Raw genomic sequence first — 24100 nt, 5'->3', positions numbered from 1 at the left:
TGTAAAGGAATTAAAGTATTGTAAATTTTATTCTCCAAAGTAGCAAGCCAAAAATGGAGAGCTCTCCAAATTTTATTTAATAACAAATAAAAATTTAAATTTGTAAAATAGACCAAAAAAAAAAGTATTAAATTAATCAAGGTTGTTGAATGGAGTTGTGACAATATCTAAACTAAATACCTTATTTGCTCTTTGACCGCTGACAGTAAATATGTATCCTCCAGTCTTTGCAACAGTGGTTATGAGTCATTACCAAAGTAAGAAGAAGCGATGACAGAGAACCCCTTCTCTTATTAGAATATTTATCCGAAATGTCATAAGAGTGTTGATAGTTACTTTTTTCTTCAACTTGTAAAGTGGATGAAAGAGGATTCAAGCCAAATCGACCTTCTCTCTAATCTCAATGTGAGACAATGAATTCAATCTAATGTTCGTTGTTTAATATCTCGACAGCTCAAGAAATTGAACTAGTTGCTCCTCCGGCCCAGAGTAGATTTTAGAGGAAGGGCAGACCTCACCTTTGTAGTAGGAAGGTGTTCGTTGCTGGGGCGGGTTCAAATAGGCAATTTGCTAATATGGAGCTGTAGGTGTTAATTTTCTTTCCTCTAGTATAAAGCGGGATTGAGGACAAGAAAATAGTAGGGACAATCAAAGCTAATGCCACAAGAAAGGAAAAAATAACCTAATATAACAATAATAAGTGACCAAGAGATATGATCAAAAAGGCCTTGTCACATGTTGGAGTCGAACTAGCATTAATTCTAATTGTGACTTGTAACCTGATTCACCTTTTATTAATTCTAACTAAAATTTAGCAATTGAAACTTAAAAGCACTCCTGAAATTGTTCATAAATTTTTTTGATATATATTCTAGTTTCTTAGTAAGATCATACAAAATATTTTGTGTACCAAAATATCACACACAGTAGTGTAACATTTTGTTTAGGCTAATTAGAATTTTTACTCCCTAAATTTTGACATGTATTAAATCATGCCCCCTGAACTTTTAAGGTCGTTAAAAATATTTCCTAAACTATTGAGATTGTTAAATTTAAGGATTTTAATCCAATTTTAGTAAAAAAAGTCTAACATGAATGAAAATTTATGGGACATAGTTTAGTACATGTCAATGTTTGAGGGGCATGATTTGGTATATATCAAAGTCTGAAGAGCATGATTTAATACATAAATAATCACCGAAATAGTAAAATTGAATGAAATTAGATAAAAGTCTTTAAATTTAACAATCTCAATAGTTCAAAGAAAATTTTTAACGACCAGAAAAATTCAGAGAACATGATTTGGTACATGTGAAAATTCGGGAGGTAAAAATCCTAATTAGCCAAAATTATTTATTTCATTTAAGATTCACTTGTTATAAAAAAAAAACAGTACCATCAATGTGTAATGTTTTGGTGTATAATAGTGCAAATATCATTATTAGAATTCAAAAGTCATTATCATAACAATCAATAGGTCATTAATAAAGATTGATATGGTCATTCAAATACATCTCCCATCCATTTAAGCACAGATATACATGAACCTATGTATAAATATGTATAATTAATTTTACTATCTCAATCCATCATAGAGAAAGAGACTCAATATTACATGTCTCCCTTCCTTTGTGATGATGATGATGATCAATGATGCTTCAAATATGTTTTTTATGGCATCCAGAGCTATCTAAATACAAAAATCTTCTTTGGATGGGAATGTCATAAACTTTCAACTCTCTTCTTTCTTCTTCCGAGTTTATTAACTCAAGAATTCGAGCTACCATTCTCGAGGTTCTTGTCATCTGCAGCATCACTGGGATGATCAAGTCCACTTGGAATCTTTCCTGGATAATTAGTTGTTGAGGGGTCTGAGCCTGCCATACTGGACATTGAAGAGTTCAGTAGTAAGGGTCATTTTTTACCGAAATCAAATCAATTTCACATGGTTTCGAAATCAATCTATAAGAACAAGCTTAAAAGAGTATCTACAATTCTTTGTTAGCTAACCTTTTATCGACGATGACCATAGATCGAAGCTCACAGTTTGCAAAGCTGCAAATATATTAAAAACGAAAGGTTATTTACTAAAGAAGAATGCCATAGAAGGTTGGTTAGTTAACTTGATTGCATGCTAAGAATAAGCCTCTGCAATACACTTACTGTTTGCCTATTTCCTTTTTCACCAAAGGATGACAATCATCTCCACACACCTTTAGTGTATGAAACAAAAAGCCGCTGTGAGTAACAATGGCGATCTCCTTCTCTTGCCTCGTCCACAACCTGAAATTTTCAGCAGTCAAATTAATTAAACACCCCAGATGCATCATAAGAATTATTGAGCATAAATCACAGAAGTTGTATGGTCTGCTGGCATTATTATTTTGTCTAGACCTCAAAAAAGGGCTCGGGTTAGTGAACTTAAAATAATGCACGAGATGATAAAATTCAACCAAAGTGTAGTTCCTTAAAATTACTATGTAAATTCACAGAATTTAAAAGCACTGTTTCTTCATTTATTCTAGAAAGTAACTCGATTATGCCATTAAAAAGTCGGACTAAAGAAAATTGCAGATTAAATTTAGGAATTCCAAGTTATGAAAAATTCTTTAAACTCGCATCCACAATAATAAATAGCATTATAATTTTGAATTATTTTAGGAGCTGATCAAAACAAATTCATTGTCCTAGTCCTAGTAGTAACTTACCAGTTGAGAAATTTCAATCCTCTGGCTGCAACTTCTTCTTTTGTCTCTCTAACAGTGGCGTTCCATAACACATCCTCGTCACTTTCAATCTGTATAAATACAAAAGATAATTCAAAACACCACCCCAAATATAACAGGCATCATAGATGAGGATTTAGCTAGCAAATTATTCCATGTCATTTCATCACAACAACACTTGCCAGTGAAAAATCAACTGCTGGAAATAGATACTGATATTCACTGATGCTTCTCCTCTTATCACAAGGATGAACTCCCTGAAACCACAAATATTCACAAAAAAAAGAGTTAAAAGGCCTTTTAAATAAATACGACTCGAAAAACAGAAAAGAAAGTATGCGATGTTTAGTATGTTTCGAGTGTCAAGTTAATGAAAAATGAAATTTTAATAGTTAAAAACCTCTCTTAGTCAATGAACCAAAAAAATCTAGTAGCAATCCAACAATAAGCAAACCCTTTTAATTATTCATGTCTTGTCATTTGGTTACACTTGAAATGTATCCTTACCGAACTTATATTTTCATTAAGATCTGTGTATAAATGTGAGAAAGATATATTGTCGTTCTTACATACCAGATGTTCACGACAAGGCTCTACTGCTAAGATTGGTGGGGCGTCAAGACTAGAAATTGCAGGACGTTCGCTATTCCCTGCATTTGCTGCCATCAGCGGCACTATATCCATTCTATCTGTGTAGCCCTCACCTCCAAACACTCCAACAGCTGTTTGCAGTGTCCTAGAATATCAAAGTCAGAACAATACAAAGCTTAGCGGCATGTAACTACAGAAGTGTGTACTCTCAAGGGAAGTTATATCAATGGCTCTTAGAGAAAAGAACCATCATTGAGTTTTTTATTTAGTAAATGATCATGTTTATAAACTTATTAACATAGTTTACCAAATTATGAACCTGATCCATCAACATGGTTTATCAAATTTTCAACATAGATCATCAAATTATCAACTTGGTTTGTCAACATAGTTTCTATAATTTAGAGAAAGATCGGATACGATATTGACAATACCCTTAGCAATTTAGTACTAATAGATAACATTAGTGTGCCATTAGATTCATCAATTGTACTTATATCTGATTAAAACTACACCGAAAAGACTGCAACTTTACTTTTTACTTCCATGATACAACAGTACAATTTATGTGTGACTTCCTCACAGCATGAATGAGAATATGATTTTAACATTTAACTATATTTATGTATAAATCAACTCTTCCCAAATTCAAACCTGTGCATCAGTACTTGACACCAGTTAAAGATAACGTTAGCATGAGAGGAAGCTGTCATATTAATCGGTGGATTCTTACTGTTTTTTACCAACTACATTCGATAACAGAGGCTAAGAAAAATTCTAAAAACATGGATATGAGAATTGATCCTAGCAGAAAATTACAACACTATGGAGATGAACAACAAGATAACCGATGAATCAATAAGTACATTCTGATTCTAGCATACTAACATCATATAAAACTTTCGAAACTACAAAGTTAAATGCAATACTGTAAAGGGTGCCAAATATATTATTGATCTAAAGTTATTTTGTTATGTTAATAAAGGTTCCAGAAGAACAGAAATAAGTCTAATCACCTTAGCAAAGGAGAAACAATGACTAAATCAATCTTCTTGTAAAGCCCAGATGAATGAACATGCTTACGCAAATTGTCTACCTGTCAAAAGCAAGAATACTAATGTATTTTTCTCAAGAACATGGTAATGCTAATATTGCTATTCGCTATCGAAAAATATTAGATGGTGGACACTCCTTTCCATTATTAACTCAATGATGATTTTAAAGAAATAACCATATACAATGACTAGCTTCTTACTTGCTGCCAGCCCAGTGGAGTAAGTTGTGCATCGAAAAAATCGGGATTCAAGTATGCTTTGTAGTTCTTATCTCCTTCCACATTGTGGATACCTTGGGCATGCCTGACCTGGATGTATTTTTCATTCAAATTGCAAATTTAGTCTTATCAAATTCACAATGAACAGTGTATCTAATTGATCATCAAAAGGTTTGAATCAACGATTAACAAATGTATCCGACTTGAGATGAAAGGATTACAAACCAGATGAATAGTCTTGCAACGGTGCAATGGAAACAAACTAGGAGTTGGAGCAGTACTATCCATATCTGTGAATGTAATCAAAGTGAATAATTCAGCTCATATCAAAAGTTATAATGAATTTCTTGAATGAAAGGTGACCCCCATTCTTCTTCAATTACACAATGGTCAGAAGAAAGTACCAATTAATTTTTACCTCCCTAATTTCATTAGATCAAAACTAACATAATCACTAGTCCACATTCTCAAATCCAAGAAACACCCCTTCTATAACCAAAAATTCCTTCAAAAATCAAATTTTAAACCAAATCCCAAGACTCTTCTTCAGCTTCAAAAGACATTAACTTTTCAACTTTATTAACAACTAGAAAATCAATAATTGGTATGTATAATTCAACCAAGCAATAAAATCCCAATTCTCAAATCCCAGATTAGATATCAGATTAAATACTAGATTCCCATCAATACCAATAAAACTTCCATAAATTATGAAACAAAAACAAACCCAGATCAAATCAAAGCCACCAAAACAGAAAAGCAATCTACTTTACCAATTATAACAGAAAAAAAAAATAGAAATTTAAAGATTTAAAGATTCAAACTTAAAAGGTGTTACCGGATGAAATAGAGAGAGAGGAGAAACAAAGAGAAGATAGAGGAGGTGGGGTTGCTGAGAAGGACCTCAGTGCAGAAGAGGAAGAAGAAGAGAAGCAATGAGAGGGAAAGTTGAAGGAAATGGTGGTGATGGACATGTCGATTGGGACCAGTCCAAACCCATTGGCTTTTGTCTTATTCCTTTTTTGTTTCAAATATTAATATTTTAGGCAACTATCCAATCTCCATCCAATTAAATTCTTTTAGGATCATTTGGTGGGCTCCACACTCTTTTTTTAAAGAGAAATAGAGAGAAAATAATAATAATAATAATAATAATAATAATAATAATAATAATAATAATAATAAGGGTAAATAGCGGCATAAGTACCCAAAGTTTTATGTTTGTAAGCGGCATAAACCCATTGTTTATTTTTTGCGGCATAAGTACCCAATGTTTGTAAAACTGTAATTTTCTTCCAATTTTGTCAGTACAGACTCTGTTTTGAATTTATTAAAAGAATATTTAGAAGTAATTGATAATATATATTTCTATCTAGACACGATGATCAAAAATATAAGCCTTATATGTGCCCTGTTTAAGACAATATCAGAGTCTGTACTGATAAAATTAGAGAAAAATTACAGTTTTGCAAACATTGGGTACTTATGCCGCTAAAAATAAACATTGAGTTTATGCCGCTTACAAACATAAGACTTTGAGTACTTATGTCACTATTTACCCTATTATTATTTGAAGCATTTCTTTAATTCTCAATTTTAAATAAATACTTAAATTTAATTTTTAGCGATAATAATACTTAAGTGTTAAGTAAATTATTGTGTGGGAATTTCTGATTAGTTCAGGTCATGAGTTTTTATTTTAATAATAATTTTTTTTGACGAATTGATTAGAATCACTCATGAATTTACGACGCAGGAATCTGCAACTGGCCAATAATAATAATTTAAATATACCAATAAAAAAAAATAACACGTGGATAATTACTTGACATTTACAGCCAAGTACCTACTGAGTTATAGAAATATAACTTAAGTATTATTATCATCAAAAATTAAACTTAAGTATTTATTCGCAACCGAGAATTAAACTTAAATATTTATGCTGCAAATTATTCGTTTTTTATCAATCAATTTGGTTGCTTCATTTAATTACAAAAAGTACGTTTAACTTCCGATTACAAATAAATACCTAAGTTTAATTTTTAGCGGTAATAATATCTAAGTTATAATTCTAGAACTTCTGTAAGTACATAGCTGTTAAGTTTTAAGTAAATTGTCACGTGCTAATCCTTGATTAGCCCATGTCATTAAATTTTTATTTTGAAAAAATAGTTTAAATATACCAATAAGAAAATGACATGTGAAAAATGACTTGACATTTAACGATCAGATACTTACAGAGTTCTAGAATTATAACTTAAATAAATATTATTATCGTCAAAAATTAAACTTAAATATTTATTTATAAACGGGAGTTAAACTAAGATATTATGCCGCAAATTACTCTAAAAATCAATTCAATTCAATTCCTTATCATTTTAGTAGAATAATTAAACCTCCCAACAAAATCCAATGTAAATAAAAGAAAAGGTAAATTTTTAAAAATATTATTTTTTTTATGTTTTATTTACAATTTTACGGTTTAAAATTTTTAATTATAAAAATACGCTTGTATGGATTTAAAATTATAAAAATACACTTTATTCAACAAAAAGTAAAAATACAACTAAAAAATAACTAAAAATTAACCTCACGCAACTATAAATAAGATATAAATTAACAAAAATATTCAGAAAAGCAACATCATGACAACATAAATAAATTATAAAACAACCAAAAAAATAGTTTATTATTATACTAAGAGGTACTTTTGTAAATAAAAAAAAACTCAAAGAGTAATAAAGAATCTTTTCCATGTTGACATATTTTTGTATTTTTTTTATAAATTTTTAATCTATTATATAAATTTTTTTTAAAAAAATTATTCTTTTATACATAAAATAAATAAAAACTCCTCCTAAGATTAAAGACTTAATTAGGCAGACATGTACGAGTTGTCTTCATACAATGGTACAACTTCATACCAAGCATGTGGCGATTAATCTTAAGTGTCTTATTTGTCACGAAGAGGCTGAAATATTTTGCATTGTCTCGTTTCTTGTCCATCTGCTCAAGTATGTTGGAATCGAGTTGGTATTGGTACCGGTGTGCCATTCGCTGTTGGTTTTTTGAGATGGTTTGAGGTGTGTTTTTCGCAGCTCCAAAATGAACGACAATATATCATTGCAGTCCTCTATTGGGTAATCTAGGGTGCCCGAAATGGAAAAGTTTAGAACCACAAAACTATTGGTGCTTTGGAGATTGTTTACTATTATTTAATAACGTCAAGATTAATGTAAATGAAGCTCTTTTTTTAAAAATCTTAATGGTTTCAAGCTAAGTATGGTTGCCCATGATGATAAAGGGTTGTTTGTTGAATGGTACACCAAATTATTTTATGGGAAAGTGGGTGTTGAAGTTGTTGAAGCGATGAGCTTTCGTGAAGCTCTAAGCTGGATCAAATGGAGTTCGAGTTCGTGGAAGAGATTCTTCTTTGAGACTGATTGTTAGTTGTGGTGCAAGCGTTACGAAGCCTCATTAGCATTATCTTTTGTCTTATTTTTATTTGGTGATTAAATTAAAGAATGTAAAACTTTGCTTGTTGAATTATTTTTTGTCTTATTTTTATTTGTTAAACGATATGTGAATGTGCTAGCTTATAGTTTTGTTAGAGCTTCTCGTTCTTATCTTGATTGTAGTTTCAATTTACAAATATTCCAACTGAGTTGTTATCAATTTTGGTAACTGAATTTCATGCTTAATGAAGCTTGATTTTCTATTAAAAAATATTCAAATCTATTATTTTTAAGGAAAAATTTATAGTACACCCTCTTCAAATATTGTTTCAAAATATATCCTTTAATTGTTTCGGCATTTAGGAGAGCTTTCTAACTAGTTTAATTTTTTTTTTTCATGATTGTATATATTGTAATTTTTTAGAATTACCTGTAAATTTTTAAAAAATTTCAATAGTTTAATATGTCAAAAATTAAGTCTAAAAAATTACTTACCACGAGTATATATAAAAAAAAAAAAGTCATACATGCAACAAAATATTTGAACCTCATTTTTAATACGATAAATTATTTAGAATTTTTTGAAAAATTAAAGGTGGTTCTAAATGACTATAACGTACGCGATTATAAAAAAAAGACTGAAAAACTATCCTTAGATATCGAAACAGATAAGAAGTATACTATATAATTATCCTTATTTTTTATGTATATTTATATTGAATTTATATATTTTTATCTGTTGAGAAAAATATATAACAATTGTTTTGAAATAACATTATTATTTTGAAGAGTGCTAATTACAACTTTCTATTCAATTTTTTAGTCAATCTCTATTCTCGAAATCACATGTCGAAATATTTTTTTTTTTCAAAACAGTATTCGTTATAGTTACAATATCATCCTTATAAATTTTTGAAAAATTCTAAATAGTTTACAATGTCAAAAATAGAGTTCATGATATTTTAGTTTATCACGTGTGTTTAAAAACTTAAATGTATTTTTGGCACTATAATTTATTTAAAAAAATTTAAAAATTTACCGTGATGATGTTAGAAGCATAAAACTCCGCTATAAAAGAATTAAGAAAATATATTTTAACATATATTTTTGAGTATAAAAATTTATTAAAAAATTATAATAAGAAGTTAACACTAACAATTTTATATATTTTGAAGAGTCAAAGAAAAAAAGACTATAAACTAGCTAGGGTAGTGCATTGATTACATATTTGTGCATGATTGCACGATCTAATATATTAATGACTAATGTGTAATCTCAACAACTCATGTACTACTATTAAATACACCATTTATTTTGGTTAATTATATATGAAAAAAATTCATTCCCAAAAGGATTTCATTTAACATAAATTGTAACACTAAGATGATGTCATATTAAAATATTAATTTAAATATTTTTTGTAGAATGATTATTTTATTTAAAAATAAAAGAAAAAATTATTTCAATTCAAAATAATTTATTTTTTATGTATTTTAAATATTATTCTATTTTATCTTTATTCTCACATTTTTATTCCTCACAAGGAAAAAGTATTTAATATTTAACCACCAAGAATATTGGAAGCCATCAATCACATTAGATTCTCAACAATCCATATCCAATCACAACATGGTTGCATTTCATTTCTTCAACTTGCAACAACTAACATGTATCTTTTTTAGAGTGGTAATTCCAAAATCATCTAAATGTTTATTAAATGTACTAATACTACAATAAAAGTAGAATAAATATTATTACACCAATTTGGTTGACACAAATCACACTAATCAAAAAAAAAAAAAAAAATTGATTATATTTGGAAGTTTAATTTTGGTGAAAGAAAAATAAGGAAAATATAGAAGAAAAAAAATGAGAAATAAAAATCAATAAATTTTTATATCTAATAAGAAAAGAAAAATTGTATAAAAAAATACTTAATTTAACAAAAAAAATTATATCAAATTTAAAAAAATTAATTTATATTTTTTTTTTGTTCTCTTCACTTTTTTTTTTCTATATTTTTCTTACATATTCCTTTTCTCACCAAAATCCAATTTTAAAAATCACAATGGAAATTAATTTTGTCTTCCTAGCTTTATTAATGAGTTTATCACTTTATCAAAAGTTTGGTCTATCATATTTTTCTTTATGCCTCGGTAGTTGGCGGCTCAAAACGATAAAGTACATAATAATAATTTGAATAGCATCACACCTTATATTGACTCTATTACTCGCTATTATACAAATTATGGCTCTTGTTTATTCCCTTCCCCGTCTGTTACAGTTATACTTGCTTGGTCTCCTCCCTCTGAAGATTGGATAAAGATTATTTGTGATATTAAAGTAGGGACTGAGACTATGTGTGTGGTGGCTTTGGATAGAAACTTTATGAGAAGAGTTTTGTGGATTGCTACTGATATTTTGGAATTCACTAATCCCCTTATCGGTGAAGTTACAACGTGCTTACTTGCCCTGAAGACGACAGACCTTTTGAAGTATCGTTTTCTGATTATTGAGAGCGACTCTAAGATTGTTATTAATTCCCTAAAGGGGACTTCTTATGACTGGAGAATTGATAATTACGTGCACTATTGTAATATACTCTCTTCTTTGTTTGTGGGTTGTAATTTTTCTTTCGTTTCAAGACTGTGTAATTTTACGGCCCACAATGTGGCTAATATGACTTTTGCTCATAATTTAACCAGTATGGTAGAGATATCTACTATTTCTGAAGATATTATTTGAAATGATCATGAGGTCTAATTTTTCTTATCAATTGACGCAGTTTTTCAAATAATAATAATAATAAGTTTGGTCTACTAAGAATTTTGAATTATTTCTTGTGGTTTCCTGTCTCAAAGTTGTCGCAATGTTGATTTCTCGCTATATTTTAGTTATTTTCTTACTTTTTATTGAGCAAAGTGTATTTTTATAATTTTAAAATTTTACAATATATTTTTGTAAGGGAAGTTCTATTTGCACCCTATAAAATAATAATTACACTCCTTATTAAAAAAATCTTAAATAGTTTTTAAAAATTACTATTATTATTTTTAAAAATTTTCCCTCACGTTATTTTATGTTAATTTCAATACTTATTTCAGTTTTATTTTCATATTTTTTTTATAAACCGTAAAAAAATCATATAATTTTTTATTTTAATTTTTTTATCATAATATTTAATATATAATTTACTTTTATTTGATATGTATATTTTTTAAAAATATAAATTGGAAGAAAAATATAAAAAAAAAATAATACAATTAAACATATAAATTTTATATAAAATAAAAATTAGAGCGTCTTTAAAAATTTGTAGAAATTTGTAGAGTGTAATCAAAATTTTTATTCTATAAATAAAAAATTTATGCCTTAAAATTGTAAATAAAGCATTTGCCTTAAAATTTCATTTTTGAAAATTTTCATTTAACTAATCCTTTTCTTACAACAAAACGACGTAGCGTTTAACCTTTGCATTGAATTGAGATTTTGAGAACTGAGAACGACATGTCGTTTTCACATCTGGTTTCTTTCTCCATCCATAGTAGCGCAAACCATTCTCTTTTTCTCTCTCTCTCCAACCAGAGCATCAGAGCTCAACAATGGCTCCTCCCAAACTACTCTCCCCACTATTTCCATGGCTAATCATACTCACTATTTTCCTTCTTTTCCTTTACTCTTCTCTCCTCCCATTTCAATCACCTGCTTCTACTTCTTCTTCTTCTTCTTCTTCTTCTTCTTCTTCTTCTTCTTCTTCTTCTTCTTCAAACTCACCTCTTACCAAGATCCATACTTTACCCACCTGCAATTTCTTCAAAGGCCACTGGGCTACGGACCCCAATCGAATACCCATCTACGATGAAACATGCCCTTTTCATAGAAACGCTTGGAACTGTCTAAGGAACCAGAGAGCCAACATGGGTAGAATCAATTCCTGGAAATGGGTTCCCGAAACTTGTGATCTTCCACGGATCGACCCGTTTCGGTTTCTGAGTCTGATGAAGAATATGAATATTGGGTTTGTTGGTGATTCTTTGAATGAGAATTTTTTGGTGTCTTTTTTGTGTATTTTGAGAGTGGCTGATATGGGTGCAAAGAAGTGGAAAAAGAAAGGAGCTTGGAGAGGAGCTTATTTTCCCAAGTTTAATGTCACTGTTGCTTACCATCGAGCTGTTTTGCTTGCTAAATATGAGTAAGATTATTTAGCTCTTAATTCATCTTTCTTTTAAATTTGAGTTCTTTTATGCTATTACTATAGATTGTGACAGTAATGGATTGGTAAAGGTGAAAAGTTTTGCTTTGGCATATGATAGAATTGTGTGTTCTTAGTGTGTGTAAAATACTTGTTAGATTTGTTATTGCGGTGAATTAATACCTATCAAGAACAGAAATTTAATACTCTAGGAATGGAATGGAATAAAATTTAAAATGTATAAAAAAAAAATTGATAAAAAAATCAGTAATTTTTTTTTTCTCATGTTACACTGGAAAGGTTTTTCCTTCGATTTCAAAATAGAATAGTCATTTTACCATAGCGGGCAATTTATTGTAATGATATTCTGATACTTTAAAATGCAACCAAACAAATGAATCGAATGAAAATTGTTTCTTTTCTATTCCATTCTATTTCATTACCTTCAACCAAACGCCACCTAATTTAGTAGTATCAAGAGAACTCAAATAACTAAACAACCAGAAAATTTAAACACACTACAGATTGCTAAAAATGTAACGAGGTTCAATCACAAGCCAGAGAGACTTCCTGGGAGGAACTGCCTTGATGCTATTCTTTATTCAACAGTAGAGTAGCTCGGTTTGTAGGGAGAATGATCACAGAAATCGAGCAGCAACAATGGTGTCTTGCGCCTACAAAATAGCTCACAGCGAGAGTAGGCAATCGAACACATTCCAAACTCTTTAACAACCCTACTCACTCAAAGTTTTTTCATCCGAAATATTTCACTAGATCGTCACGTAGAAGAGTGTACAATGAGACCTTATATAGACAAATAATGAGGTCTCCAAAAAGGGTGGGAAAACAGAGCTGACAACTAAACCGGGCGTCTGGTTCCATAGCAAATCTTACAACCGGCAATCCATTTGGCAGGTAAGTTAGTTTAAAATCTTCCACAGTTGTCAATGAAGTAAATATTGGGGAACATATGTCTCTCCTTGTAAACCTGAACAGTTGCTTCAAAACTGGTTTGTCCTTGGTTGAAGGACTATAATTGGTATTAATTTTTGAACCTGAAGGAACACTGATATGTTATATTTTACAATAATCATTTTCATTGTTATCTTACACTTTTAGCTTGGTGATTTCATTTCTTCTTTTGTGACATGTTTAACTAGTTATGCTTTTCCTTGTTTTGTTGTGATATTTCTTTTTCTTGATTTAGTTGCATAATGGCAACCTCACATGCTCATTACTGATTAACCTAAGGTGGCAGCCAAAACAACCCTCAGATGGTGACCAAGATGGATTAAAAGGAATTCATCGGGTAGATGTGGACACTCCTGCATCTGATTGGGCTAGCATTGGTGATTTCTATGATGTTCTTGTTTTCAACACCGGCCATTGGTAATTTTCTTTCCTTTGTCTAATTTGCATACGATTTTATGTTCATCGATGCAAGTTAGTTTTATTAATGACATTATGAGGAGATTAGTTTCTCACTTACCTAATTAGTTAGAAGTCATATCTATAACACAGTTTGTCAGTTTTCTCATTCTTACGAGGTTTTCGTACTCTTAAATTAGGGTGATTCTATGCTAGTTTTCATTTTTACAACGCTGATGTGATGTGTTTGAAAATCATGCTCATCTTTTCCATCTTTGACATCTCAAATTGCTGCATTGCTCCTTTCTCTATGGTGCAAATCTGAAACATTTTCAAGGGCGTAAATTACTAGTGCTCGTATATTGATTGAAGAAAGTGTCTAGGATTTTCCATAGTACTTGATGTCTGGCTTAGTCTTCCCTCATCTCCCTTATCTATCCTACTAACTTAATCTTCACCAGGTGGGGTTTTGATAAATTCCCTAAAGATAAACCTCTTGTTTTCTATCAAGCTGGTCAGCCGATACATCCTCCACCTAACATGCTGGATGGGCTTAAATTAGTTCTTGAGAATATGGCGTCATATATTCAAAAAGATATTCCCCGCAAGACACTCAAGTTCTGGCGGTTGCAATCACCGAGGCATTTCTATGGTGGTGATTGGAATCAAAATGGAAGTTGCATGTTCAATGATCCACTTGAAGAGCTTCAGGTATGAATTAATGATAGCTCTCTCTTTCATGACACTCCATTTTCATGTATCAATGACAATCTTAACTTTTGATTATGTTCTTTGAAAATATGGTCTTTGCATTTCTTACCTTTTTTCCAAGTAAAATTAGATTCTGATATCTGGACAGCTTGACTCATGGTTTGACCCCAGAAACAATGGAGTAAATAAAGAAGCAAGAATTCTGAACCGTCTGATTAATGATTCAGTTCAAGGTACCGATATCCAATTGCTCGACTTGACTCATTTGAGCGAATTCAGAGCGGATGCTCATCCTGCTGTATGGTTGGGCAAGAAAGATGCAGTGGCAATCTGGGGTCAAGACTGCATGCATTGGTGCTTACCAGGTTTACCAGACACTTGGGTTGACATCTTATCTGAACTGATTCGAATCGGCTTGAAGACAGGATGATCAACGAGGAACACGAAAAAGTAGTTTTACAGGCTTCAAAAGAGTATATATATAGCAGAGTTTCAGGGAATTGGGTTGAGAAGATTATTTCCATTCATGGAGTTTGGCAAGGATTTTGTCATTGCATTCTTGAGTTGAGTGCTACAGCCATAGCCATAGCCATACATACAATTGATTGTTCTCCAAATCCAAGCATGGACAAAAGAGTTAATGTTACTCTACATTTTCTGGTTTGTTATTGTCAAATTGATAAATCATTTAATTGATTATGTTATGTATAGCTTTCTATCATTAGTTCATTTTTAATTATAATCTCTTAATTAAAATATAATTTTTCTTGATAATAACAAATGTATTCTTAGATAAAAGTTCCACTGTAATATTAAATTTAACCTCATCTTATTTAATAAATTCAATTCTTGAGATATTTTCAATCTATTTTTTAAAATAAATCTTCAATTGGACACAATTTTCTTAATTAGTTTTGAGTTTAAAAGAATTAATAATTTTTAATATTTTACATATTTTCAATTATATTATTATAATTTACAATACACTTTTTATTATATATGATTTCTCTAAAATAATTTTTTTCTTTACTTTTTAACAAAATGCATGTTAAGCATGATAATAGTGAGAATATAATGTTAATGCTTTTATTAATATACTGTTAATATTTTATTAAGGTTTTTATTGTTAAAAATATTATGGTATTAAATAACTAATAATTTTATACGTTTTTAATTTTCTTAATTCCATAGCTTTTGACCAAATCAAAAGCTTATTCAAGAAGAAATTAGCTTCTTATTTGTTAATTAATTAATATTAGTCCAAAATTTAAACTTTTTTATTTTATAGACGTATAAAATAAAATTAAATTAAAAAATCCTAAAATGCATAGGAGATAATAGGGGTTGCGAATTTTCAATTTTATATAGTTGATGAATAATAATGGAACTACATACAGATTAAGAGTTTTTTGTCGTTAAATGTGAAACGACATGTCGTTGAAAACCTACACTGATAAAAACCAGTGACCACCCTTCCTCCTCCGCCATTGATTTGGTCCATCATTCCTTTGCCCTAGAAATGGCTCTGAGAGTTCATCTCACCCCCAAAATCCCCACATTCCAACCTCCATCTCCATCTCCAACACTCAACTTTTATCTTTCCCCTTCTGTAATAACATTCTCTAGCAACCGAACCAAAACCCTAATCAAATGCACCTCCTCGGACCTCAGCTCGGGAGAATCAGATTCAGAGTCAGAGCTGGCTTTAAATTTGGCAAGAGAAGTGGAGAAGATGAACAATCTTTTGGTGCAGAGAGCGGAGGCCATGGAAAAGAGCAGAGGACTGTTGTTCAAGGAAGTGTGTCAGTACTTATCAATGGATTCTGATGAGGTTGGAAGCCATTGGAGGAAGATGGAAGAGGAAGACAAGTGGGTTTTGGTTAAAAGGTTTGTATCTGATTGGGGTGTGAATTTTCATCCACTTTCTGCTAAATCAATCAAAGAATTGATTGAAGAACATTTAACTGCAATTGAAGATGATTATCAACAAAACAATTCTTTAAAATCATCATCATCTTCTTCATTGTTTCCTTCTTTGAAGAAATTCATGTGGTTTTCACAAGAGTAGAAAAGTTAATTTCAATTTCTTTTGTTTGTGTACAAATATTCAAGTGGAAACAAATTGCTAGTTTTATAAGTTGTTGAATTTAATAATACAAAGAGCAACTATGATTTGGGGTGCAAAGTCTATTATTTACATAATTATGATTTTAACAATATCATTAAATGAATGGTTCTTTTGGGAATAATCATAATAAGGAGAAGAAATCTTTATATACAAAAAAGGGGCACCAAATATTTCATTTGAGAACACTTTTTGATTGTGATGATGATCATGATGATGATGGTGAGTTAGTAGTGTGTAACAAAGAGAGAGATTTGATCAGAAAGATATCTGTCTGCACTGAGCAACAGAAGCCTCGGCTGGGCAATATGGACATTTAAATGTTCGAGTGCTATTCTTTGACAGCTTGATGATTGATTGCTTGCATAGAACATGTAAACATGGCATCAACATGGGTGGATTCTCTTCACTGCTTTGGTCTCTACTCACAGGGCATACAAATATTGAATGGAACTGAAATTCCTTCCCCAAGTCAACCGGAACGGGTAACTGCTTCATCGCCTGCCATTCTTGCTTCTTTGCAGCCATGACATTTGCTAGCTTTAGCAGAGTAGGCAACCCTTCGAATCCGGCGGCTATCACCACACCAAATGGGCTATGCTGTGACTGTCCTAGGACACTACAGAACTGCTGGATCAGCTCCTCGGTTGATTTCTCCCAATGGGTTGGAGACATTAAGTCTGCGTATGGAGAACTCGTGAGCCTTCCTCGGTAGGCAAGGCAACCCATAAGCTTCATGATCTCATTCTCGTAGAGGAAAGCAAATGGTGCAAGGTAAGTTTTGGCATAGTTAAGTGCATCAGCTTGGCTTCCGGTTTGGAGCATCTCGACGTATTGCAGACTGTGAAGTTTAAGCTCAAGATTAGAACCGTTGTGCTTGAGCTTTTCGCGGTTGGCATAGACCCATCTAAGAGCAGGCTCAAGGTTTTTAGTCTTCATAGCCTCGAGTATCTGATACATTTCGAAAAATTGTAACTTTAAATTGGCTGCTTCAGGTTCTCCAGCCTCATTTATAATGCTATCTCCAAGATCAAACCAACCTTGCTGGTAAAAGTGGTTTGCAATGATTTGATTCACAGTATGGTGATCAAAGTCAACATTTCTGTATGCTTTGGATATGTCAGTATTGAATGCTTTATCAAGGAGTTTTGGGTATTTGCTAAGGTTTACGTTTAGCTCCTTCTGAGAACCTTCTAACTGGTGGAGTGGGGAGATCGCATTGAGCTTATGCTTAAGCTCCAGAAGAATGGAGTTATGATCAGCAGGTGAGTTGAGGTCATGAGGTGACACAATTTGTGCAAGTGCTTGTTGAATTTCATTGCCAACTTGATCAATTGCTTCATGACACTTTGAAGATGATAGCTTTTGCTTCTTGACAACGCGATCGAATGCATCTTTCACTGTATTCAGCTCCATTTTTCAATCCAATATTGAGCTCCTGCAGCAAAGTGATATAAGAATACTTAGTGTGATTTCCGAAACAGTAAACAGTGCTAAAAGTATGCATCATAAATTGAAAGTGGTCAAAAAATATGCATCATAAACAAAAAGCACTTCGCTATAATAAATTAGAAAAGCCAAAACCTTATGAGCATAGATATAAATTAGCTATAATAAAATGAATACAGAAATTTGCAGAAAATGTTTAACAAATTGAAAGCAACTTGGGACAACACATTCTATACTGATAGTGAATGTGAAAAAACATTACACTAGCTTTGAGAGCTCAACTGATTTCTACCTTAATCTGGGCCAAGCAAACCTACCCAAAAGAATCCCTACCTAATCTTATCTGAAAACTGCAACTGCATTAATGTGGCGCAAGAGAGATCTGTGAGACCCAAAGTTGTTGTCATGACTCCAAAACCACAACTAATCTGAATAAAGCACAAACCAGGCTCTAGACTTATGATTTTGACAAGTAAAATTCTTCACTTTATGATAAGGACACCCTCTAGACAAAAGAAGAGTATGGATTCGAAACAGAAGTTGCTCTATTTTATTTACAAAAATAGTGAAAGAATCTTTTGCAGAGTATTGCAGGGAGGATGCAAATGGCTAGGTGCCAAGGAAAAGGCAGGAACACGATGCATTAAGGTCAACATAAGGCAGTGAGCAACCAAGTCAATCTCCATGGGCACCGAAAAATTTAAATTCATACCATGCAAGGGAATGAGCTTGCACTGAGATCTAGAGATGATTTCTTGATATAAGAAGATTACTTCTCAACCTTAAATTGAAAGACAAACATCCAAGGTATAGAATCACGTATTCATCTTGGACCCCTATAAATCCCATTGAGAAAGCTTGCTCTAAGAGTTTCCTACAAAATACATGCAGGATCTACCTCTAAAATTTGTACACTTATTGAGGACATTTTTCCACCCAATTCACCTCCCAGAGTCAAGCAATGAGAAAATGTGTTCCTCAAGAGATGAAAGAAGGCAGATAAGGGTCTGACAGAAGAAAAAGGCTTATATAGCAACTAGAAAAAGAAAAAGAAAAAAAAAACTGGCTGTGATGACATGAGATGAGAAGTGAGAGAAAGTCCAACTGCACCATGGAAAAGGAAGAGGATATTGGACTTTAAGATCCAATAATGGACAGAAGGCAACTAAGGGTCTGACAGAAGCAATAAAAAAACATAGAAAGGATCAAAAAAGACAAGTTAGAGGTTACTTGAAATAGGTAAGTTTTGTAATCCCAGTACACTAGCTAAAAATTGACTGTTGAATTTAGTATCAACAAGTATCAGTCCAAAGGCTATAAGGTACATTATAGGCTAATTTTGCATCGTAAATAACTAAATTGGGTGTTCCTATCCAATGCAGAAGATAATTCTCTCCACTAATTAATGTTCCTTCTTTAATGAAAAAAATTCAGGCTACATATAAGTGAGTCTCTATTCTTTAACATTCTAAAATAATGAACTTTTTGTTTTTGTCAACAGAAGAAGAAGGGACTCAACAAGTATATGGAAATAATGTGTAGAATATCGCAATTAGTACAGATCGGCAATTTTGTTTCCAAAATGCCATATGTTACAAGATTTGGAAACACAAGACGTAACACACCAACCTCAAAAGTCTTGGTGACTATTTATAATCCAAATTATGAAACTAACAAAAATTATACAATTATGCAGATAACATTTTCAATTGTTTTGAATAGAAATGTCCTACAAACAATTGATCTAAACTTAAGAAGATTTTCTAAACAAACAGATGCAAGCATAATTTCAAACAAGTCAAACCTTCAGGGTGTAATGGTGCATTACATTTCATGGTAAACTTGAGAAAAATCAAAGAGAACTTTCACTGCTATAAAAAGTAATTCATCAAAAATGACTAACATTCCTAAATTTAGTATTATCAGCAGAAAGAAAATGATTTACTTTAGGCTTAAGCTATAAAACACCCTAAATTCTTAACTTATCACGCACTCAGTATCAAAATCCATTGATACACGACAAAACATCATCAACACCCACAATAATAAAAAAATAAAAAAGAATATACCTTTCTTAACTCTTACAATCTCCTGTCCCAAACCAAATGTTCCCTGAAAAGGGGAAAAGAAATTACAATTTGACATAAAGAAACTCATAAATTAACAAAGAGAATCCTTAGTAGTGCCTCCTTCACAAGAAAACACAATATTTTTCGAAACCCAATCGTTCCTGGCGTCAAAACACAAAAGCAATTTCCTTTTCTCGTTTCTTTTTCCAAAAAAATGAAAAAATTCAACAACAAATCATCCAAAAAGAAATTGACCAAACTCCAATCTCCAAAATGCATTGCCTAAGATACACCAAACAGTAATCAGTATGAAATCACAACTACCACACTATCGATTACAAAACCTAAACTCATCGATAGCTCGTGATTCCTCTGTTTTCTCGGGAAACAAACAGAGTAGACGATCCACAAATGAAAATCAAGAAAAATTGAAGTAAAAATAGAGTGTAATTGATGCATTAAACCAGAATTGATAGAATGGAAATCTGGAAGAGAAGGTTTTTTGGTAGGTGAATTACCTCCTGTGAGAATTGGGGGCAGCGGAGAGCGCCAAGCCGAGAGAGAAGAAGAAAGTAAGCGTGTGAGTATGCGAGAAAATGACTCATCAATCAGTGAACCCAAATCCTACGACGCCACACGTGCGAACTCTCCTTTGTTCTCCTGAAATTACTCAATTACCCTTATGATAATATATGTGTATATTCGGTTTTGGCTTTCGACTGCGGTTATTTTGGTCGCGTATAAATTAGTAGTTTGTACATTCAGATGGTGAGTTTTTTTTTTTAGAAAAATTCACTAATATTATTAATCAACAACAATCATTAACAACAGTAGTGAAAATAGGAAAGGGAATTTCCCCTAACCAGCAAACGTCTTGATCCAACTCTAAAGCATATTTCGCCAAACCATGAGCAGCATGGTTAGCGTTTCTGTTGACATGAAAGATAAATGCTTCAGGGAAAAAGGATAAAAGACAACGAACATCAGAGATTAAATTCGAAAAACTAGATAAAACCCTTGATGAAGATGTTAAAGTCTGGAAGACTCTGAGGGCATCAGTTTCAATATGGATGATTTTCTTTTATTCTTAGATAATGTATTAAAATTTGATTATATTCAATGAAAGTTCATAGTTAATAAAAAATATTAAATTATGTCATGATTTGGGACAAGTTTATGAATAAGGCTGACTTTGAGATAAGTCAAGCGTGCGCCTTGAGTTCCCAAACGATCGGGGCTTCAAAATTATGAAAAAATAATTATCATTATATTAACAATATATAAAAGGAATTTGTGATAGTCAGTAGTCTCGTGATTTGTAAAGAGAAATGCTGAGTAAATTGTGCAATCCCGCACTGCCTGCTGGGAAAAGTCAAGTGTGATAATTCTGTGTAAGTATGAGATTACACGGATGACTTAAATAGATTAATTGATACTATATCAACAATGTGCATATATTTTTTGGTAACTTATCATGAAAAAACTTCATAATTAAGCGTGCTAGTGTTGGTCTGTAAGGTCAGTTACCAGTGCAGAGAACATCCAGAATAACGTACTCGTACTTAAAGCAGAAATGTTACAGAAATAATAAGGCAACATAACAAAATAATATTCAGTGTAGTGGTAGAGAGTGTTATTTTAAATTAAGAGATTATGAGATCAATTTCCAACTTCCAACTCTTAAAGAGCTTTGAAAAGTGTTACTACTACACTAAAGTACTAAAATTATTCTTTTTAATAATAATTGAACTATTTATGTAGGGGTTTCAAAAATTAATTTTATCTTAAGTTTCATATACCATGAGCTTAATAATAGATGTATGTATATTTTTTTTCGGAAAATATTTAATTAAAATCATAATCCCAATACTTTCAAAAGAAAAAAAATATCACAATGCTAATGATTGATTGTGTTATGTGTCCCAACACATAGAAAAATCAAATGAAATTGTTGAAGAGGTTTCTTCCACTCCCACAATAATTACACACTACAACTTGGACGGCCAAGTTATTGTCTCAAGCTGCAAAGGTTGAACTTGAAACATCACAAAATAAACAATAAACAATGAGGTAGGGCTGTTCGCGGTGCGGGTAGTGCGGTTTTTGACTATTTTTTCAAACCAATCTGTACATGCGATTTTTCCAATTTCCCAAACCGCACCCGCACTGCGAAATTAAAAACTCGCAAAAACCGCACCGCACTGTGGTTTATGCAGTTTGGACTATCACTAAATAATGAAACTATCACAAATACAACAAACTTTGAGCAAAACTTGTTAAAATACCTTAAGGCTTGAAAATAAATATGAAAAAAAAATTAAGCGTCAACAATACAATAATTAGTAAACTTTAAGTTGAACATTCACATAATGGATCTAAATAAATATAAAAATTGGTATTTGTATAATATGCGGTGCGGTGCGGTTTGAACCGCATATTAACAATTCAAAACTGCAAACCGCACCGCACCGCACGGTTTAAGAAAAAGTCAAACCGCAACTGCACCGCAAAGAATTTCAAACTGTATTTTTTTGCAGTGTGGTGCAGTGCGAGCGGTTTGAGCGGTTTGATGAACACCCCTACAATGAGCACATTTTGCAAATCTCTAACTCAGCTACACAATGTATTCCCAAACAGAAGAAATAAAACACAATAAAAGCAACCTTAAGATAATAACGACACAAAGTGAGGCAATATTTTTTGTACCCCCCTCCAGCCCTCTTCCTTCTCAATTTTTTCTTCATATAAATTTTTGGGAATTTTGTGGCATAAATACTCTTTTTATTTGTTTTGTTGCTAATAAGTACCTAATTTCTGAAAATAGCGGTAAAAATCATCAAATTATATTTTTCGGTTACTCCCGTTAGTACCCACTTAACAGCCCCTTTAATAGCTCAAAAAGAATGCCACATGTTGATTCATAATTGGTCTAATTCATACTTTTTATTAAATAAATTTAAAATAAAAAACTAATTAAATAAAATTTTAAATAATATATATTAATTATTCTTCTTCTCAGAACGACTCATGACTCCATGAACCAACCCCATGAAATATTTCATGTATTTGAAGTAAAACGAATCTTGGCAGCCATATCTATGCCACTCAGCTACACACACCCATAAATTTTTGGTTTTCTTTTATAAAAATTCATTAACTTTTCAATTTTCACAAAGAAGATTAATAAATCATCTTATAAATTTAATGCCCAACTAATGTTTATACAATACCCAGTAACAAATCTCCATTTACAACCCAAGTCGTCAACTCCACTAAGCTTCTATCTTCGTTGAAGGGTAATCTTTCCAGCTTTTGATCTCTGCGACGATAAAGATTGGTTGCTAAGCGAGATTTCACGGCGAGGAGGATGGGCGCGGAGTTGGACAAGCCTAGGTTAGGAGGTGCAGAGATCGGGAGCGAGTTTAGGCAGATCGAAAATCAGAGGTGCAAATGGAGCAAGAACAGAGAACTCCAGTTCATCAAAAAAAAAAAAAAAAAACCAAGCGGAGAAGTCCATTGCAGGGAAAGAAGAAAAAGAAGAAAATGATTTTTAATTTATTAGTTTTTTATTTTAAATTTATTTAAATAATTTTAATTAAAATTATGAATTAAACCAATTATGAATCAACAAGTGGTAATTTTTTTAGCCATTAAAGGAGCCGTTAAGTGAGTACTAACGGCACTAATGGAAATACATAATTTGAGTATTTTTGCCCCTATTTTTAAAATTTGAGTACTTATTAGCAACAAAACAAAGAAATTGAGTATTTATACCGCAAATTTCCCTAAATTTTTAGATATTTTATACTCTGACCCATAAATTTTTTTTTTTAATCTATATCCTTATATATTTTTATACTTATCTTCATAAAATTCGTATCTTTCACTTTTATTCTTACATATATTTATTTTTATCTTATTTTGTTTTTCAATAAAAATTATATTTTTTTATTAATGCTTCAAAAAAAAAAAAAAAAATTTATCCCCACTAAAATATTGGGCTGGCTCCGCCACTGGTACTTATCCAATATTATTTATAAGAGAAATACTAAAAAAATATTATTAATGCCTAATATATCGCTAATTATTTACAAAGTGTCACTTTGTGATAATATTAAATACTACTGGTAACTAATAGTAA

The 24100-nt window shown here is 31.5% G+C and overlaps 4 protein-coding genes across 6 annotated transcripts; 2 read left to right on the top strand and 2 right to left on the bottom strand.

Annotated features, from left to right (window-relative positions):
• Positions 1-1411: 1411 nt before the first annotated feature.
• Positions 1412-5633, bottom strand: LOC115719624 (phosphoglycerate mutase-like protein 1). 3 transcript variants are annotated; one of them, XM_030648732.2, is made up of 10 exons: positions 5429-5633; positions 4816-4880; positions 4573-4680; positions 4334-4413; positions 3300-3462; positions 2909-2983; positions 2709-2797; positions 2164-2283; positions 2011-2055; positions 1412-1885 (listed from the first exon to the last, which is right to left on the bottom strand). In XM_030648732.2, exons 1-10 carry the CDS (start codon positions 5562-5564, stop codon positions 1768-1770), a joined length of 999 nt encoding a protein of 332 aa, XP_030504592.2. In that variant the 5' UTR covers positions 5565-5633; the 3' UTR covers positions 1412-1767. The 3 variants fall into 3 exon arrangements, with proteins under 3 accessions (XP_030504592.2, XP_060965895.1, XP_060965894.1); XM_061109912.1 differs by lacking the exon at positions 5429-5633 and adding an exon at positions 5364-5411; XM_061109911.1 differs by lacking the exon at positions 5429-5633 and adding an exon at positions 5318-5373.
• A 5809-nt stretch (positions 5634-11442) lies between these two features.
• LOC115721054 (protein trichome birefringence-like 12) lies at positions 11443-15045 on the top strand. Its single transcript, XM_030650284.2, has 4 exons — positions 11443-12237; positions 13489-13626; positions 14067-14316; positions 14465-15045. The coding sequence occupies exons 1-4, from the start codon at positions 11648-11650 to the stop codon at positions 14744-14746; spliced, it is 1260 nt and encodes a 419-aa protein (XP_030506144.2). The 5' UTR covers positions 11443-11647; the 3' UTR covers positions 14747-15045.
• Positions 15046-15799: 754 nt separating this feature from the next.
• LOC115719352 (protein RMD5 homolog) lies at positions 15800-17857 on the bottom strand. The gene has a single exon (XM_030648351.2). It carries the CDS (start codon positions 17855-17857, stop codon positions 16700-16702), a length of 1158 nt encoding a protein of 385 aa, XP_030504211.2. The 3' UTR covers positions 15800-16699.
• On the top strand, positions 15836-16501 carry LOC115719353 (uncharacterized). Its single transcript, XM_030648353.2, has one exon. The coding sequence runs from the start codon at positions 15836-15838 to the stop codon at positions 16382-16384; it is 549 nt and encodes a 182-aa protein (XP_030504213.2). The 3' UTR covers positions 16385-16501.
• Positions 17858-24100: the final 6243 nt, after the last annotated feature.

This window comes from Cannabis sativa, chromosome 2, assembly GCF_029168945.1.
Source record: "Cannabis sativa cultivar Pink pepper isolate KNU-18-1 chromosome 2, ASM2916894v1, whole genome shotgun sequence".
NCBI classification, from domain to species: domain Eukaryota; kingdom Viridiplantae; phylum Streptophyta; class Magnoliopsida; order Rosales; family Cannabaceae; genus Cannabis; species Cannabis sativa.
This window is presented reverse-complemented; position numbering and strand designations above follow the sequence as displayed.